Source organism: Opisthocomus hoazin, chromosome 23 (assembly GCF_030867145.1).
Source record: "Opisthocomus hoazin isolate bOpiHoa1 chromosome 23, bOpiHoa1.hap1, whole genome shotgun sequence".
Taxonomy (NCBI): Eukaryota; Metazoa; Chordata; class Aves; order Opisthocomiformes; family Opisthocomidae; genus Opisthocomus; species Opisthocomus hoazin.
In genome coordinates this window covers 4,191,901-4,212,042 of record NC_134436.1, presented here as the reverse complement: position 1 = coordinate 4,212,042, position 20,142 = coordinate 4,191,901, and the positions used below count along the sequence as shown (strand labels likewise).

The 20,142-nt window shown below is 48.3% G+C and overlaps 1 protein-coding gene across 4 annotated transcripts in view; it reads right to left on the bottom strand.

Annotated features, from left to right (window-relative positions):
- The window catches only part of LOC104338664 (protocadherin alpha-C2), a 143,069-nt gene that overhangs the window by 77,149 nt on the left and 45,778 nt on the right, over positions 1-20,142 (bottom strand). The window contains exon 1 of one of the 4 annotated variants that reach the window (XM_075442237.1): positions 7,498-10,022. The exons of the other annotated variants lie outside the window; for them this stretch is intronic. Within the exon in view, the coding sequence (XP_075298352.1) occupies positions 7,498-9,912 (2,415 nt within the window). The 5' untranslated portion in view covers positions 9,913-10,022. Of the gene's footprint in view, positions 1-7,497; positions 10,023-20,142 lie in introns of those variants that run through there. 4 annotated transcript variants of the gene reach the window in all.

The following is a 20,142-nucleotide window of genomic DNA, read 5'->3' as shown; positions in this document are numbered from 1 at the left end:
AGGTATCTCTGAAGATCATCTTGTCCAACCCCACTGCTCACGCAGGGCCAACTAAAGCAGGTTGTCTGGGACCATGTCCAGACGGCTTTTGAATATGTCCAAGGATGGAGACTCCACAACCTCCCTGGTCATTCTGTGCCAGTATTCAGCATCCTAACAGTAAAAATAAATAAATAATTGTTTCCTTATGCTTAGACAGAACTTCCTTTTTTCCTCTCACTGGGCACCACTGAAAAGTGCCTGTCTCAGTTCTTTACACCTTCTCTTCAGATATATACATATATTAATGAGATTTCCCCCTCCGACCCCTGTTCTGAGCCTTCATTTCTCTAGGCCAAACAGTCCTATCTCTCTCAGCCTTTCCTCATATGAGAGATGCTCCAGTACTTTAGTTATCTTAGTGGCCCTTTGCTGGACTGCCTCCAGCAGCTCCATATCTCTCTTGTACTGGGATTCGTAGAATCTCACGAAGTATAGAAGACTGAAACCATGCTTATATTGAAATGTCTTTATGTCTTAATACTATAGGTCTCATCAGAACCCTGTGAATTTAATACCATGCAATGAAAACTGCTTTAACCATAAGGATATTGCACCAATCTCCATACTGGCTAGAAAGCAGAACCTAATAGCTATCTAAAATACATGTAGGAAACAGCTATGTAGTTCAAGAGATGAAGAGCCCACTCAGCTGTAAGACTTCCTTGCTCAGCTTCTGCCCCCTACAGAGGAACTGGAAAAGGTTGAGGAACAACAGCACAGAACTTTCTGGAACCAATAGCCTCCGGTTTCGTGAACGAACATCATAAACTTTGATTTTGCAGACCAATCATGCAAAGATGTTTGACTTTGAGAAGGCAGATTTTGCAGAGTAAGAAAGAAATTCAAAGCCGCTAAATGAGGTGTCAGGACCTATCAGGCTTGGACAAGCCCATAGGGAGATCAAAGAAATAACAGATCAAAACATAAAAAACTCATTCCTTTAGAGAAGAAAAAATCCAAAGAACAAAAATATGTTCGTTATCCTTGGAGAGACTGCTCAAAGACTAGAGAGTACAACCCTTCTCTTTATTTCTTAATGTACTCTCTTTCTCTGATACTTATTTCCCACTTGCCACATTTGTCAAATTTGCTTTTATTCTCCAAATGCCTCTGATAGCATCATATCTTTGAGCTGTTGCCCTGCCCTTTTCTTTGCCTTTTACACGTATCAACAGAATACCTTAATTCCCATGTGTCAGCTTGCCTCCCTTTTCAGTTCTAGTGTTGGATTTTGTTGCTATTCTTTTGATTATTAGTCCTCAGCAAGTCACACTCTTAGCAGAATTCATCACATTGAAACAAGCTAACTGTATTCCTGAAACTACATAGCACGAGTACAGTTATATCGGGCCACACTAAAAGCCCATCAGCCTCTCTCCAACAAGATACAGAGGATACACAGGCCAACAGTACAAAAACATGATGCACATGGACCAGTCATCCCCTTGAGACACCATACCACCTTATGACAATAAATCTATATATTCCTCTATTTACAATATCTTGAGTGTGATGTTGACTATGAGACAAATTACTCTGAGGAAATGGGAACTGCTATCATCAAGGTAGAATTAAAATGCTGGAAGTTCAGCATCCTCAACGCCCCACTAACTCATTTCCATCACAGATTTCTAGATGAACTGACAAATAAAAGCATAGGATTGAGGAGGGTTTAATTTGGTTTTTTGTTTGTTTATTTGTTTTAAGATAGATCTGTCAAGTCTGGAGTAGAATAATGGGATTGGTAAAAAGCAGTTGCAGTACCACTTATTTAGAATGGTAAAATCCAGCCTATGTGATCACAAGCCCAGCACTCTGCCTGTTTGGATAAAAAATTTGAGGAAGAAATAAATGAGAAATTAAGGTACACTGAAAAGGAAGGAAAATTCTCACAGATGTATGAAAGGCAACTATTTGCTAGACTGGTCTCCAATTCTTGTCAATGAAAACACAAACTGACATTCATCTCATCTATTCTGATTTCTGTAAAACATTCAACATTGTCCTACATCAAAAAGTTTAACAGTGGCACAAGAAGTTGGGTTATTCTAACAACCGTTGTTGAAGAAAACCATATGGCATCATTCACTGCAGGAACAACTCAATATCCATCACAGAAATGGATGACATCTAATAACACAAAGTGCAGTCTCCCATAAGGTAATACTTATACCAACTAGTTTCAGTCATTTAGAAGTTGTGCATCTAGTCTCCGTGCTATATGTCTACACTGCCTAAACTCATGTTTAAGACAAACAGCTGCTCTCAGCTGGTGGCTACAATCTTTTAACATCTAAAGTTAGAACATCAAGCATTTAGATGGATGAAGTTAGACAGAAGAACCACCATCGTGGGAATCAACCTTCCCCCACCCACCTCTACTCCAAAGAAGTTCTGCAACAATACTTGTGTGACTGATCAATCAACATATTACAACTAAGAAGAAAGTAACTGCCATCCCAAGAAATATGAAGTGATGTATTCCCTGTCCTGTGGACCAGGAAATATTCCTATCACTGTGTAGTAAGCCCTTTGTCTGAAATATTATATATAATTCTAGTCACATTTTTTGCAAAAAATATATATCCACTAAGGAAGAACAGATGCAAAGAAGGGTATTAGCATGATCAGACAAGTGCAGAGGTGGCTGTAGAAAAAAGACTAGAAGAGACTGACTTGTTTAGCTTAGTCAAACAAAGCCTAAGAAAACACGTGGCTGCTTTTGAAGAAAGGAAGCCCCAAAGAGGGAAAAGAATTACTTCTACTAACAGGACATTACCGGCACAAGAACAAATGTCTACAGATTCACAGCAAATAAATGTTGACAAGGTGTCAAAAAAGGGTTTCAAAGACTTAGAGGAATAACTTCCCTATAGGAATAATGGACATAACTTAATGAATTTTTCAATTAAAATTTGTATTTTTAATACTAAAATTTAAATATTTTAATTTGAAGATTTAACATTAAATCGTGGCTGATATAAGAAAGGACTAGACTTGATCCAAATTGTTTTTCTTGTTCTGTGCTTTTGTACAAGTATTACTACTCACTTCAGCCCTCCCTAAGCCCAGGTCACCATCCAATCTCATCCTTCCCCGCTCATCATTGCCTTTGTCTTACGCATCTCCAAATACAGACACATTACTGTCTACATCCCTTCAAGCCCTTTGTCTCAAGCTACTCCTTCTGTTACTCTCCCTTCAACCACCTCTAAAAACAATACTCCAAGGCAAACATCAGACAAGCAAAGTTTCATCCCAGGCATTTGTAGCTTTTCCTGGACACATTGTTCTTTTGCTGACCATTGGAGCTGCACACTTCTTTGCAAAATGTAGTTGGAGTGGTCACGAAGAGGAAAATCTATAGCAGTTTCCCTCGCTGAATTTTCTTTGATCATTGCTCTTTCTAGGATTTTCTTGGCCTGACCCCAAGAGTAACTTCTGCAGCCAAGAAATCTGCCTGCACAACTGAATTCTTACATTGTGGGCATAAGACTGCTGGTTCTAGCAGGTTGCTGTCACCTCAGACAGAAAAAAAAAATTGGAAGGTGCTTCACCCTCATATTTGGCTATGTTTTGGGGCATGCTTCCATCAGTACGAGATGCAGGGAGGGCTTATTCATATTGCTGGTCTTTACCTGAGTGAGCAAGCCACTGATGCTTAGCCTGCAGCAGTTCAGCCTAGACTGCATGCCACCATCTCAATGTAAGTGCATCCATTTTTGTCACTGGAAATGCATGCCACGTTGCACAAAATTATTCCAGTTTAGTAAGAAATATTCTCCATTGCTAGGTTTGTGTCTATTTTTGGAAGTAACCTAAATATTATATGTCAAATCACAGAGAGGTCACTAGACTCTGAATGTAGAAATATCTCACAGGCCTTTTGCGTAGCACAATGGACAACACAAGTAAACAAAAGAACCGTACCAATCCATGGCCACATCACAATCCCAGAAATACTCAGTGAACTACCACTTACTTCAGCCATACCACTAGTGCCTTTGTGTCTAATACAGCACAGTAGCCTAGCAGTATAACATGCTTTTCACTTGGCTGTCACTTCTGCTACATTGCAGAAAGACACAGCAAAATAGTGAAAGAGATACAATTACAGTTTATGATACTGCTATTATGGCCATACGTAGTTCTGTTCTTAGCTCTAACCTAAATAGATGTAAAAGCACAAAAGCATCTCATGTGTCTGCATACGTAAAGATCATTCAAGCCTATCGTTTAATTCAGTAGCAAAAGACAACCAAGAACAAAGAAGCTAACCTAACTTTGAAAATACATTTAATTTAAGGAATTTTAATTAACTTCTGTAGACTTTTTTTTTCATCTTCCATGTACTAAAAACTGTAATTACCTCCCCTCAATTTAAAAAAAAACAAAACAAAAAACCAAAAAAAAAAACCAAACAGGGATATCTAAGTTCTGCTAAAATTGCCGTTTTGCAGTCATTTCCAGTGCCTGGAATTATAAGTATGGAGTTGTTCTCAGTGCCTTTCAAATATTTGATACTTTCTTTTCATTACATCTAAATTCTTAGGGAGCAATACAATGATCCCTCCTCAGAAGTTCAAAGGGTCACGTACATTTATATTTCTAACTCCAAATGAGTCAGCCTGGAAGCACTTCAAGACAAAACGTAATCAACACCTGAACTTCAGGGGTTTTTTTACTGAAGATTCTACTGGTAAACACTGAAAAATTATAATCGTCGCATTTTAACATAAAATCAGTAAAAACATTCCTCACTAACAAAGTGACTGTGATGTTTCTGCATTGAAATCATATTTAAGTGCACAGGGATTTGGACTAAGGACTAGTTTTCAAGAATTAATGAAGTTCTCTTTCCCACCTCAGATGACTGGAAATTATTTTCCGAGCATGTCTTTAGCATATTTATACTTCATTTTAAATATTGGTGAATCTAAAGCATGTACAGAAATTAAGGCACAGGAACTGCAGCTTCTGCCCTCTCCTGATTATTTGAATATGAATGTCTTTTTAATAACTTGCAAATTTTACAAGAAATATGTAAAATGTATATATACATGTGTGTGTATATATATATGTAGTAGATTCTCCAGTATACTAGCCACTTCAGCACCAAATTAATAATGACTGACATCCTTTCATTTCTAAGGGTAGGCAAGTTTTCAGAGTCTCTGCCTCTGCTCCCCTACTCTTCTGCTCAGTTCAGTTAGTGCATAGCCTTTGGACTTTCCATGTAGGTCACATCTATGGTTACCCATCTCTGTACATTAGGAGCTAAGAAAATAAAATTGCCAAAGGTGACACCTGGGATTTATTTGGGCCACTATAAACACGAAACAACTCTTTAGGAGCTTTTAGAATTTAAAAAATTCACCTGAATGGCTGAAATATTGACATGTAATGAGACACATTTTGGTTGTTCTCATTACAGAGATCAGAGACACTTTTATGTTTCTCTTTATTATTCAGTTTATTAATGTGTTGGCAACCAGAGTTTCGGGAACACAGGAATTAGTTGTGCCAGGGTTTGTGGATTTTTTTGATTTTTTTTTTAATATCATGTTTGTTACAGAAGTTTTGCAATTATGAACTACTGTCCAGCCAAGGATACACCCCCAAGACACTAGCAGGGTTCCTGCAGACACCTTCTGAGTTAAAAACCTTTTTGACAACCTCTTAACCCCGTTACAAGGGTTCTAAATCAGCCTTTTTTTCAGATCCTCAGAACAATCTATGATATTCCCAAAGTACACCAATGCATTAGGTACAAATTCTTCTTTACATACTGCCAACTGCTGTTTTCCTGGACTCTACAATTTCTTACTGAAAGACATTGACATTTCTGCTTTTGCAAGATTTATTCCACTGTACCTTTGCACAGTGAGAGACCCGTGACATGTGCAACCCTCTGCTACCACAGACAACAGAACCTGAAACTGATTATGACTGATCAGACACTAGGTAGACCATAATAGTAAATTAAACAACAAATTTTTGAGAAAATCTCATTCCCTGTCAGTAGGATTTATGTGGAAACAGTGTTCAGAAAACAGTGAGAAAGAAAAATAACAAAACCCAAACCAACCCACAAACCTACTTCACTTTGGCAACAGATAAATAAGAGAAGGCGTGAAAAATTAATTGCATAGTTAAAAGAAAATCGTGAATCTTTTCTAAAACAAAGGAAAACTTACTAAAAGTCACTGTTTGGAAATTCCAGAGTTATAAAAGGAAGTGCTTTTTCAGATGCTATATAGCTGAACATCTATTTGATTATCCAAAGAAGCTGCCGGAAGTTCCTGTTTGAACTTAATATCAAGGTTCAAAAAGGGGCTGGTCATTTACATGCATTTTAAGGTACAATAATTGTTTAAAAAATGAAAATAAACATCATAGTTACAGACTTTGGACAACCTCTAATAGTTGTAAATTAAAATAAAAACAACTACTAGAAGCAGATTATACCAAGTCTGTTTAACATGGGTTCTTACGTTTGCCTTAGAAACAGCTGGAACACGTCCTGCCACAGAATATTGGCCTGGATAGAGCAAACACTGGTTAGTTACTATTGCGCACACTAAGTAAATCTGTCAGCCTGCAGGCAAAACATCTCAAAACTTCACAGAAATATAAAGGTGGCTCACAACGACCTATCAAAAATAGAACGAGTGTTATTTTGTGTAAAAGGAAACTGAATCTTGGACACGTGACGCAGCAACACCCAGGAGATCAGACCTGCAGACGTCTCCCATCTTGTAGCCCTAAACTGTGATCACAGAAAGATGTTTACTCCTGCAAAGCCACCCCTCACACTACTGAGAAACAATCAGCTTGATCAGAGTCTCAGAAGATAACTGTTTTAGATTCACAAAACCTATGGATTTCTTTGAAAGAGAGATGAGCACTGCAAATTACATTTCCTAAAGAGATGTTGGATATTAAACTCCTGGTACTCATAGGCATTGTAAACCAACATCTTGGCTCAGCAGACTACTCACCCCTCAATTAAACGTCTCAGGAATTGGAGAGGGATAAATAATTTTAAAAACAGAAGTAATCACAGGCTGTATACAGTGTAGATTAGAACCACCTGTGGATTAGAAGTTTGCACGGACTCTTATCATGCCCCTGCTTAGCTATCTGAAGAAAATGGCTCAGCTTGCAAAGTACTTAGTTTCCACTTACATCTTCTTCACCTTTAGTTATGTCTGAAGGTCCTAAATGTTTGCGGGGGAGAGAGGGAATCTCTTTTGTCATCCCATGACCATGTTTCACCCAAAGAGATCTTGGCTTTAGGAAAGATAAAAAGGGACTGAAGTTTCCTCCAGGTGCCATGAAACAATGCCTGCTCTTCTTGCAAATACCCTCAGTACCTTCTTCCGCACTGACAGCAACCCAGCGTAAACACACGGCCATGTGCATGAGAGAAAAAAAGTGAAAGGCGGTACTTACCATGAGGACAGCACTCAGCTGATCACTTTGGACCTGCTGCGCTTGGATGCAAGGTCCTGGCATTTGTACCCTTGAGCCGCTGGGAATGTTCCCAGCATCACCATTTGGGATGGTGCAGTTACTAGGCCCAAGACCTACAGATGCCCTGTACAAGTAGGTATGGGTCAGTTTACCCACACCAGTGACTTCCAACATGTCCGGTGGGAGATGGGAGCTGGGAAGCATGTGTACACTATAGCAATACTTTTCATACTCATCAGCTGAGGAGCAGCAGCTGCTGCAGCAGCAAGTGCGGCAGTGGCACAGCTGCACAATGGCAAGAAAGAGGAGGAATGCCGCAAAGATGCAGGATACACAGGCCAGTGAAACGATCAAATAGATATTTGTAGCATTGAGCAGTGGTGGTGGTTCCCCACTGTCATCAAAATCCGGCAGTGCCTGGGGCAGGGTGTCAGCCAGCAGGATGCCCACTGTTACAGTGGAGGAGAGTGGTGGATCCCCATGGTCCCGCACCACCACAACAACCTTGTGCTTGAGGAAGTCAGTGGACCGCATGGAACGCGTGGTGCGCAGCTCACCAGAGTGTGGTGCCAAGCGGAACAGGGTGGAGTCAGACGAATGGGCGAGGTGATAAGAGAGCCAGGCATTCTGTGCATTGTCCTCATCATCTGCCACCACTTTGGTCACCAGGTAGTCCTCATCAGCCAGGCGGGGCACAACTTCCACAGCTATTGAGCCATTCTGGCTGGTGGGGTACAGGATGGCTGGGGCATTGTCATTCTGGTCTGAGATGTAAACATTCACAGTTATGGCAGCACTCAAGGCTGGTGACCCATTGTCCTTGGCTTCCACTTGGAAATAGAAGCTCTGAAGCTGCTCAAAGTCAAAGGCACATGTTGCATAGATACTCCCATTGGCCAAGCTCACAGATAAAAAGCTGGCTAGAGCACTGCCTGCAACTGTGGAATTCCTGAGCATGTAAGAGACCCGTCCATTCTCCCCCACATCAGGGTCAGATGCAGAGACCTGGTAGAGAAAAGCACCAAGTGGATTGTTCTCCTCCACAAACACATCAAATGTCTCAGCACTGAAGACAGGGGGGTTATCGTTCACATCAGAAATCTGCACCCAAAGGGTCTTCTGAGTGGTGATGGGTGGAGACCCCAAGTCTGTGGCAGTAATGGTGATGTTGTACCCACTGATCAGCTCTCGGTCCAGAAGCCCACTGGTGACCAGACTGTAGTAGTTTTTGAGGGAAGGCTTTAACTGGAAGGGAAGATTATCAGGGATCTGACAAGTTACTTTCCCATTCTCCCCAGGGTCCTTGTCCATAATACTCAGCAGAGCTATCGCTGTGCCAGGAACAGCATCCTCAGGAACGGGACTGGAAAGGGATGTAATTGTTATCTCTGGGCCATGATTGTTCACATCAGTGATTTCCACCAGCAGCTTAGCTGTGCTGGACATGCCAAATGCCCCATTATCCCTTGCCTCAATGAGCATCTCGAGGAGAGGTCTCTGAACAGCTAAAACGCCATTGACTGTCACCTCCCCTTTGTGCGGGTGAATTAAGAACATTCGCTGTAGATCAGCAGAAGTAGTATTGCTAAATGAGTACCTGATCTCTCCATTTGGACCTTCATCCAAGTCCGTGGCATGCACTTGCACTACTAAAGTGCCACTGGGGGAGTTTTCCAAGATACTTGCCCTGTAGACCGAGTGCTCAAATTCTGGTGCGTTATCATTGGTATCCAGCACAGTCACAATGACTGGGATATCACCAGACTTTGGAGGATCCCCACCATCTTTGGCTGTAAGGACAAGTCTGTGAGTAGCTTGCTGCTCCCTGTCTAAGGCTTTCTTCAGCACCAATTCAGGATATTTACTCCCATCTCCTCGTGTCTGCATTTCCAAATGGAAATGTTCCTCAGGGCTCAGAGTATAATTCTGGACACTGTTGGTACCTTCATCAAGATCTTGGGCATTGGTGAGTGTAAAGCGTGCTCCGGGTGACAGGAATTCAGGCACATTTATATGATATTCACTTAAGGGAAAGCTGGGGGAGTTGTCATTTATGTCCAAGACTTTAAATTCTATCCTATAAAGCTCTAGAGGGTTTTCTAACACGAGTTCATAATTCAGAAGACAGGTAGACTTTAATTCACAAAGCTCCTCTCTGTCTATGGGCTCATTAACAGACAAAGCCCCCGTACTTGCATTTATATTAAAATACTGCTTACTTGCACCGGTGATCATGCGCAATTTCCGAGCTGAAAGTGTAGCTGCATCTATTCCTAAATCCTTCGCAATGTTCCCAAAGGACACTCCACGCTCTGTTTCCTCGGCGATGGAATACACTACTTGCCCATTCGCGGTGCAGCAAATTAAGCAGAAGACCATTAAATAGACCCGCATTCTTCCTCCCCTGGCTCAGCTCCCCGCAGACCGGCTCCGCATGAACATAATCCAGAATTCCAGCAAACCCCCACGAAGTTCCCGGCGCGAAGCGAACGGGCACTGGGGCGCACCGGCGGCAATGCGAGCAGTCCGCTGCAGGCGTCCTGGCGGCTCCCCCGCCCCCGCGCCGCCGGCTGCCGTGCGGGGAAAGGAGGCAGCTCCGCCGCGCTGCGCCCGCCGCTCGCTGTGACCGGCGCGGCGGGACCCCGCACGCCTCTTACACGCGCGGCGGAGGCGGCGGTGGCGCCACCCAGAGGCCGCGGCGACACCTGCGCCGCAGGGGGAGGGTGCTGCGCTCCCCCGCCGCTGCCGCCCCGTCGGCATCTCCCCCCTTCCCCCCGCCTTTTTGGTTTTTTTTAACGACCCGACGGGGATCCGCGGGGGCTCCGGGTCCCCGACTCCGCGGCACGGATGTGGGTCCGTGGAGGAAAGATGCAGCGCAGAGCCCGCTCCCTCTGCTCCTTGGAGGAGGCGGGGAGAGAGCGCGCTGCCGCACGCTGTCAGAGTACCGCGGTGGAAGAGAAACGCGTATGAGAAGTGACAAGCATCGGCTAAACACGGGTCAGCAGCACAGTCCAGGAACGCTCCGGCAGAGCACATCATTTCTCAGAGGGGTTTTAAGAGCATGATTGAAGGAGGCCGTCGACTCTACCCCTGTCAAACTTTTTTTTTTTTTTTTTTTTTTTTAAGAGAAGGTAGAGAGAGGTAAGAAGAAAAAAGAAAAAGTCTCTTTCCTGCTTCGCCTTCTAGACAAGGTACATTAACCAGATTATGGGAGAGAAGAAGGATCTCTCCCCTCTGACAGTCCCCAGTCGGATCACCTGCAGCCACAGACCAGCTCCCATCCAGCCCGCCAAAGCAGGGTGGGGATGGCTCAGGTGGGCAGGGGAAAGTAGGAGGCTGCAACAGTCGAATTGCTTGTAGAGAAGTAAATATCGGTACCAGAGAGATCTTGCATTTAGGATATGCCCAGGAACTGTCTGGAGAGACGAACTGACATCACACACAGACAGCAGATTACGACTGAAACAACAAAAAAAGTTTTTTTTTAAATCAAAGCACTCTGCTCCCTTGACTTCCTGCACCGAAGGCACAGTTAGCAACTACCCTCTAGCGGGTGGGAGAAGACAGAAAGCAATTCAAAATACCTTCCTGGAATGACCTTCAGCAGCAATATACACAGATGGGCCTCAAGATGTGACAGCCCCTCCAGTCTCCTCTGTTTCCAGCTTCCTTCTGTGAAAGCTTATTATCACGAGATCCCAATCGATCAAAAGCAAGAGGCTATAAATGTGCAACAAGGACAAAGCTTAACCTTTCCTGTGTTCACTGTGTTTCTTTGCGCAACTGAGAATTTCCAGGCAAGTGAAAAAGAACATTTCAATTATACATAATATGAGGGCCTTTCAAAATAGGAGAAAATCGGGAGCACAGCCAAAAGTTGTACATTAAATTAAAAAATCGATACATCTGTTTGCATCCTCATAACTCGGCAAAACCTCCCACTCAGATTCCTACCCTGCCCACACTGGAGGAACCCTTGGTCAGCCCCAGCACAAATATCTGTGGATATTATTTCTTTTAACTCCAGGTGCCCCTGGCAGTACCTGAATGTTGCATTTTACTTCTACTGAATTGAGCTGCAGCACCCCTTTAGAGCTGGGGAGCGGGGGGTGGAGGGGGGGTGTTGAGTGCAGGAGCTGCAGAGCTGATGTGCATCCGCATTAATTCACAAACTATGCAAATTTATTCAATGGACTATTGCACACAGTCTACAATGCAAGTATTCACAATACACTGTTTACCTTGGTTTTTTTAGTGTTTTTTTCTTGATTGCTAACTGTAGAAATCCCCATTTCCCACCTAGTCACCATAAAATTGTCACCCAGACCTCCCCCACCCCAAACTTGCCCTAGACTCCTCTTCTGCCAAGTTATGATGTCATCTATAACACATGAAACAGTTTTTACTATGCTGTAATGATGCACAGTCATTCTAAACACCCTGAACCAATGCAAAAATACCTATTAAAGTCACGGGAAAGACTCCTAAATTTCCCTTAACATTGGCCTGCAGGAAAGATAAATCCATCTGTGCTGAAAGGCTAGGGCAGATGGGTGTTGGTGTCCCAGGTGCACACACACGTAAAACACATAGACGCTACTCACCTGGCTGTGACTGGGTTTGCAATGAAGAAACCAAAGAATTTCAGGCCCACGATCCTCCTGCTGAACAGACAAACCCATTCAAAGGCAGATTTTCTTTAAATCTTAATATTGGAATAGCAAGCTCTGGTTATGCATACCAGTGCCTGAAATACCAGCAGTGCTAGAAGAAAATGATTAATGAACAATGGCCCGAATCAGTCAAAGTATTTGTACATTTGCTTCTTCCCAAGATGTACTCACCTTTTGAGAAATATCTGGCAGCCTACACTAATTTTATCTTTAATTCACTCATTTACCACCAAAAGAACTTGTTCAGCTTTCTGCTACATCTCTTTAATTTTGCAGCATTGCCTAATAGTTTGTAATACCATTTACAGTGGTCTAAGGGAACCTGCCTTCAATTCTCCTCTTTTTTAACAACATTTTTAAAGCTTAAAACCCTGCTTTAGTATTTTGGCATCCCTTGCCCTATTGCCTTTTCCACACTTTGCTATAGATGGTGACGTCCCCAGCAGTCAGGCAGCTTCACTCATCGCAACATGCGTGTTGCCAGCACCACCTCAACACCCAGCTTCTACTGCACTGCCTTCCCAGTCCAGCCTGGATGAGTGCCTAATCCACCACTTAGGTAGACAGCTCTGGGCCATGGCCAAAATCCAGTGCCTCATAATATTAAATATCCAAGACCAGATACACCACAGCCACTCCTGTCATGAAGGGAGTAACACCATTGTGGCGTGGGGGCAGAATCCATTCTTGCCCTTTGTGCGAAGCCACTGCTCTGCTCATCAGAGTTCCATACCCGTTCCTCCCTCCCTGTTTGTGCTCTGTCTCCCACATCCAGCTGCCCCGGGAGTCTCAAGGGTGCCTTTGCACTCAGTTTGCCCACTCAGAGTCTTGTTTGACTACCCCTTCCGCACAATCCCTCTTTTCAGGGTCTCCAACCTCAATGATCTCTCCACCTCAAGTCACTTACCCTAATCACGTTATTTGCACATCAGTCGTATTAAACACCTTTAATGTAGACACTTCATTTGGTATCAGAGCGGGTAATGTAACCATTGTTTAAAACTCCTCGTCTTTGATCTGATGCTTGCCTTCAATTTGCCATCTCCGAACAGTTCCCTGTTCCCTTCCTTCAGCTTGACCCATTCTTAAAGTCGGTTTGACCCGACTTGCGGAGGAATTCATTTTTTTGCGATCCCAAGGGCACTGTCCGGGACCTCTGAGGTCTCACTTACTGCTACACAACCCCCCTCATCACGTCCCGCTCCTCGACGTTGCTCAAAGAGCGCTTCCTCCACGTCCCTCCGCCCGACAGCCGGTTGCTGTGCTGCATTTACACCGCCTCAGAGCCCCGAGAATCCCTTAAGTACTCTTTTTCCCCTCCCATCTTCTACTTTCAACCAGTCATCCCCTTTTCCAGCAATGAGACGTCATCAATGTATGTTGTGCTCGGAACAACGGTAGCGGCCAGAAGAAACCGTTAAGTGAGCAAAGGCAAAAAAAATAAAGGCAAATAGTAAAATCGGGTTATCTCGGAACTGTGGAGCACATGGCTGCTCCACACTCGTGTTTGAACATCATCATCTACGTCAGCGACGATTTTAAGGCGCCATTTCCGCGGGCAATGCATCAGAAGCAGCGCAGACGCGGAGCGGTGCCTTCGGCGGAGTTTGCAGAACACGTCCCGCTCGGTACTGAGGCTCGGGGATATCCCAGGGGTGCCCAACAGAACCGAGGGGCCTCGCTAGTGCTAAATTAGGACACGGCGCTTCAGCAGGAGACAGCAGAAGGGGCTGAATCCGTTCGGGGGAGCAGACGGAGCGAGAGCCCTACCGGTTCTCTTCCGAGGGGAATCGGTGAGCTCTCCGCGGCGGCAGCTGTCCCCGGACCGACCGACAGCCCCAGCCCTCATCTCCACCCGGGAAGAACCACGTGAAAAGCTCGTACGCTGACGGGAGCCCGACAGTAAATAGGATCTGGCTACTGGCTGAGGAAAACCGGACCCAGAAGCAGCGGCTCCTCCTCGGACCGAGCCCAAATCTCGAGCGCGGAGCCGCCAGCGGAGGTGCAGGGACCCCGCTGTCGCCTTTCGTGTGTGAGCTCCTCGAGACAGAGACGAACCAAGGACTGTGATACCCCCAGCGACTCGAAACACCAGCCCTCCCCCCCCGCCCCCGCTCGGGACCCGACGTGGTAGGTAGCCCGCGCTGTCCCCCGGTGGGAGCCCCCCCGCCCCGCGGGCTCGCTCTCAGCCGCGCCTTTCCCCGGCGAAAGGAGAGGGCAGAGCAGCTCTGCTCTTGGCCGCAGCACTGGGCTGATCCACGGTTGTTCCCGCAGCTTCCACCCCCGCACTCTCCGCGGGGGACAGCGGGCAGCCACGCCAGGATGCCCTTCAAAAAGCCACAAGAGTTCGCAGCTGCTACGTGGGGACAGAGGGAGCGGAGATGACTAGAAGAAGCCCGGGAGAACAGTCTCGAAGGCAGAGGATTTCTAGATTTCAGCGAACCCCACGAAAATCCTCGTTCCCCACATCAAGCCGCAGAAATACGGACTCACGACACGCAGTTCGCTGTATGCCCGGCAAGAACTCGCCTCTTGAACGCGAGGGCAGAGATTGGTTTATTCACCCCCAGTCAGAGACCACCGGGCTCAGCGAAAGATGCCGGGGGGACACCAGCGACAGCGGGTACGGGGAACCGGTCCCGCTCGTGCGACAGAGCAGCTCCGAACCGAGCACCCGGCGCCTCTCGCAGCTCCTCCGGCAGCCGTGCCGGGCATTTCCCCGCCTGGAAATCCCCCAGTTCTGAGGCTGCAAAACAGCCTCCGGCCAGCAGGGCGCTGCAGCCGCCGCTCCCGCCGCCCCCCGCCCCTTCCGCTCGCTGAGCCGCCCGCCCCGCCTCCGCGGCGGCTGCGCGCCCGATACCATCGCTGGTAATCAGCAACATTCTCCAAAACAGTACGAGGCGGGAGTGAGAGCCTGGGCTTGCAGCGATTGAAAGCCTTGCACCGAATTGTTCCCTTTTATTCTAGACACTGACCGGATATTGTAGTGCCTTCGCATAACGACTCCTACCCAGACTATGCTGCGAACTGAACGCATCCACGAGCTCTGTTTCCGAAGTTAAGACTGTTTTATGCTTCCAAAAGAAATACCGAAACATTTCCTGCTAATGTACGCCCATAATAAATCCCGTTCAGATCTTCACTTCATTACTGCATTCAGATAAACTAAGAGAAACCGTACAGAAGCCAAAGCCTCCCCTGCCCCAAACGATCGGCATTAAGAGACTCCACCATCGCCCTTAATCATATACCAAATTATGACAAAATTTACCAATTTTGACACAGGTGGACGGGCCACCTTTACTTAACTCGGAAAAGGAACATGTATAAATTATATATGTTCGATAAATAGCCCAAGGAAACGAGTTGCTCCCCACACCTGTGCGCTGGTTTTCCATTCTCTTCTACAGAATTAAACCTAATCTTACGGAGATCACGGTTTGCTGTTCCTGCCTGCTGTCACATCCATGTGAATTAAGAAAGTGACAGCTGTACAGCTGCCTTGTTACTCACAAGTGAAGGTAGTTCGCGCATAATTAAGAGGTGATGACCCACTCCCTTTAAGTACATCAGCTATCGGACGTGATCAAAGGAGACTAGAAACACGATCCCCAACAAATACACAAAGAACTGAAACGTTAAAGCCCTTACTGAGTAATATAAATAGATGAAGAAAGGAAACAGAAATTCGCAGGAGACGCTTACTTTTTTCTACAGATCAGCGGCAGATAACCCCCCCTTTTTTTTTTCAAGACCGACGTGACGTTTTCAACTTTCTTTACCGGATTTCGGTACCCCGTAAGCAACATTCTTGTCAATTTGGAACCAACAATCTGAGATTAATTTTTTTTTAGTCCACGTCCTTCGTGTAAAACACTTCTAGTACAAAACTCCACGAAATGTACGTTCTCAAAGGAAATACACCACGCTACAGTTACCGCTTTACCACAAAACTATAGTAAACATCCAAACGCGTGTCTTCGGTGAATTGAACGTGTAACGCGAAAAAGAACAACATAAAAGTACTGCTTGGTCTTGCCACCCCGACAACCTAGCAGACTTCGTTTTTACGCTATGACGAAAATTAAATGAGATATAAACCATCTTCACTTATCCCTGTAGGAGTCGTACCCAAGTGTTTAATGTCGAAAAAGGAACACTAAACATGACCCTAGCTTCTCATGCCAAGGAGTGCTTTGGAGGTGGTCTCGATGACAGAAGAGTGGATTCAGTGCCATCAATGCATGACCAGGATCAACTGCTTCGATAACGGTGTTAAATACAACCCAGTAATTAAGTAATCACTCTCCACACAGGGAAATCAACGCGCAAACCAGTATCGAAAAGTTCTTTCTAGCTGAACTTGTGTTTCCCTGCTGCTTCTGCTATACTGCTGGGAGAACCAAAAGTTTTCAACCTGCCATCCCTCGAATATTCAATACCGCATATAGACGCTTTCCCTTATACTTTTCCCTTAGCCAGTCTTCCTCCCTCTCTCGACTCCCACCAACTTTCGGCTCTACTGTCCAGTTTCTGGGGTGGATCAGGTAGAACAGACACCATAACTCTACGAAGAGAGTGGGATCAGATGGTGGGGAGAGGCGCACGGAGACCGGGTAGCACCCCCTCCCTCAAAGAATTCTCCACTTTTCCATGAAGCGTCCTGTATCTCACTCCACTTTCTTCCACATTTTCACCAGACTTCCAGAGACAGAACAGTATCCGCGATCCCCACCAAAATTTCTTCCCCCCACTGCACTCCATAGCTGTCCCTCCAGGTATTTCACCTCCTTAAATTTGGCAAAACTCACCAACCAGCGAGCTTCTGAATCAATAAAAACATGAGTGAGCCTTGTCACACGTGAACACAATATTCATCAAATCTAACCACACCTGCTTTCGAAGATAACTAGTACGCTAATTACAACCATTCCTGAGGGAGCCACCAAATCCCAGGGCACCTCCCGGGTGTTTTCACACGCTGAAAGACGCTAAAAAAAAACCGGGGGGAAAAAACTCTGCTAACACCTGCTACTACTATTTGAGGCCAAATAGCGTGTGTGTGAGGGAATCTGAGAAGGCCAAGAATGCGCTTAACCATAACGTCCTGCGCCAGGAAGAGGGGAAAAAAAAAAAAAAAAGAAAAAGAGACATTGAAATTTTGCGAGGCATTCAAACAACGAAATTTTAAAAAGTGAGCATGCATGTCTAACGCGGATCACAGTATATTAGTAATATAAGGCTAGGACTCGAAATGTAAAATTATCACCATATAAAAGGTGTTTTAATACACAACCGATTCATAAAATTTGACAGGGAAACAGAAGTAGACAACAGAAAACAGTATTTGCGAACACACTTACCACCCCCGAAGCAAACGGGGAGAGAGACGGCCCCTTCCCAGCAGAACCGTTATCTGCTGCGGCGCCGGGCGGCGGCGGGAAGTTGGGGCTGAACACCATCAGGTCGCTCTTGCCCGCGCCGTCCGCCACGCACAGGCTCCGGCTCTGGCGCTGCGAGTACGACCAGCTCCCCACTTCGCTGGCGCACACCAGCGTCGCCGGACCGGGACCCGACAGCACGGCCGCCCGCGGCGCCCACCGCGACGCCCCGTACAGCACCACCGCCAGCACGAACAGGCTCGACACCGCGCAGATGGCCACCACCAGCCACACGTTCGTCGCCGATGCCGCCGACGCCGAGCCGCCCTCCGAGCCCGCAGACGGACGCAGCCCCGACCCCGACGACGACGACGCGGACGAGCCCGCGGCCGCCAGCGCCGCCTCGGCGCCCTCCACCAGCGACACGCTCAGCGTCGCCGTGGCCGAGCGCGCCGGCTCCCCGTGGTCCCGCACCACGATCACCAGCCTCTGCCGCGGGCCGTCCGCCTCCTCCAGCGCCCGCGCCGTGCTCACCTCGCCGCTGTACAGCCCCACGCGGAACGCGCCCTTCCCCCGCGGCTCCAACAGCTCGTAGCGCAGCCACGCGTTGTAGCCCGAGTCCGCGTCCACCGCGCGGATCTTCGCCACCACCTGCCCCGCCGGCGCACCCCACGCCGCCCACGCCCACAGCGCCTCCGAACCCGACGACCCCGCACCCGACGACCCCACGACCGGCCCGCCGCCCACGCCCGACAGCAGCGATGGCGCGTTGTCGTTCTCGTCCACCACGAACAGCTGCACCGTGGCGTTGCCGCATAGCGGCGGCTCCCCCGCGTCCACTGCCCGCACCTCGAACTGCAGCACCTGCACCTCCTCGTAGTCCAGCGGCTGCAGCGCCCACAGCCGACCGCTCTCCGCGTCCACCGACACGTAGCTCGACGCCGACCGCCACCCCCCGCCCACAGACGCCACCCCGACGCCGCCCTCCCCCAACGAGTAGCTCACGCGCCCGTTGCCCGCCTCATCCGGGTCCCGCGCCCACAGACGCGCCAGCTCCGCGCCCGCCGCGTTGTTCTCCCGCGCCAGCACCGTGTACACGGCCTGCGCGAACGCCGGCGCGTTGTCGTTCACGTCCGACACCGGCACACGCAACCCGCGGCTGGCGCGCAGCGGCGGCGCCCCGCCGTCCTCCGCACGCACCTCCACCGCGTACTCCGACACGCGCTCCCGGTCCAGCGCCTCCCGCAGCACCAGCGAGTACGAGCCCGCGAACCTCGCCACCAGCCCGAACGGCGACGACGGCCACACCGCGCACCGCACCCGCCCGTTCGCCCCCGAGTCCCGGTCCGACACGCTCAGCAGCGCCACCACCGTCCCCACCGCCGCGTCCTCCGGCACCGGCACCGACAGCGACGTCACCCACACCTCCGGCGCGTTGTCGTTCACGTCCAGCACCTCCACCACCACCTTGCAGTGACCCGCTAACGCAGGGGTGCCTTTGTCTCTCGCTTCTATTGTAATCTCGTAACTGTCCATGTCTTCGTAGTCTAAATTGCCTTGAAGTCTGAGTTCTCCTTTGTTTTCGTCGAGAGTGAACATTTCTTTTACTTGAGCAGCGACACGCCTACTAAATAAATACATAACATCACCATTGATCCCTTCGTCCAAATCCGTGGCACTGAACTTGATCAACAGAGTCCCGCGCTCTGAACCCTCTAAGGCTTTCACTTTATACACCGACTGGTTGAACTGGGGCCCGTTGTCGTTGGCGTCCAGCACCGAGATCAACAGCTCCAGCGTGCCCGTCAGCGGCGGCCGGCCCCCGTCGCTCGCTGTCAGCAATAACCGGTGCACAGCCAGCGTCTCGCGGTCCAGCGCTTTCGTTAGAACAAGAGCTAAAGAAGCGCTCTGGTCATCATTCCCCTGATGATCGAGCCCGAAATGCTCGCTGGGGCTGAGGGTGTACGAGAGCTGCGCGTTGGCTCCGATATCTGCATCCGACGCGCCCTCCAGCGGGAAACGAGACCCCGGCAGCGACGACTCCGCGATTGTAAAGGCTTCTTCCTTCACGGGGAAGAGCGGGGCGTTGTCGTTGATGTCCGTGACCTCCAGCTCCACGTGGAAGACGCGCAGCGGCCGCTCCACCAGCACCTCCAGGCGCACGGCGCACGGCGCGCTCTTCCCGCACAGCTCCTCCCGGTCCAGCCGCGAACTCACCACCAGCGCCCCGCTCGCCCCGCTCACCTCCACGCTCGCCCGACGGCCCTGCGCCACCAGCCGCAGACGCCGCGCCTCCGCATCGCCCGCCTCCAGGCCCAGGTCCTGCCACAGACGGCCCACCACCGTCCCGGCCTTCGCTTCCTCCGGCACCGAGTACCGCACCTGCCCGCCGCCCAGCGCCCAGGACGCCTGCAGCACCAGCACCCGCAACACGGCTCCCCACCACGCGCACATCGCCGCCGCCGCTGCCACCCGCACGGGCCCCGCACGGCTCCCGGCCGCCGCCGCCGCTCGTCCCAGCCCGCCGCGTCCTGCCTGCCGCTGACGGCGGTCGTGACAGCGGCTCGGGG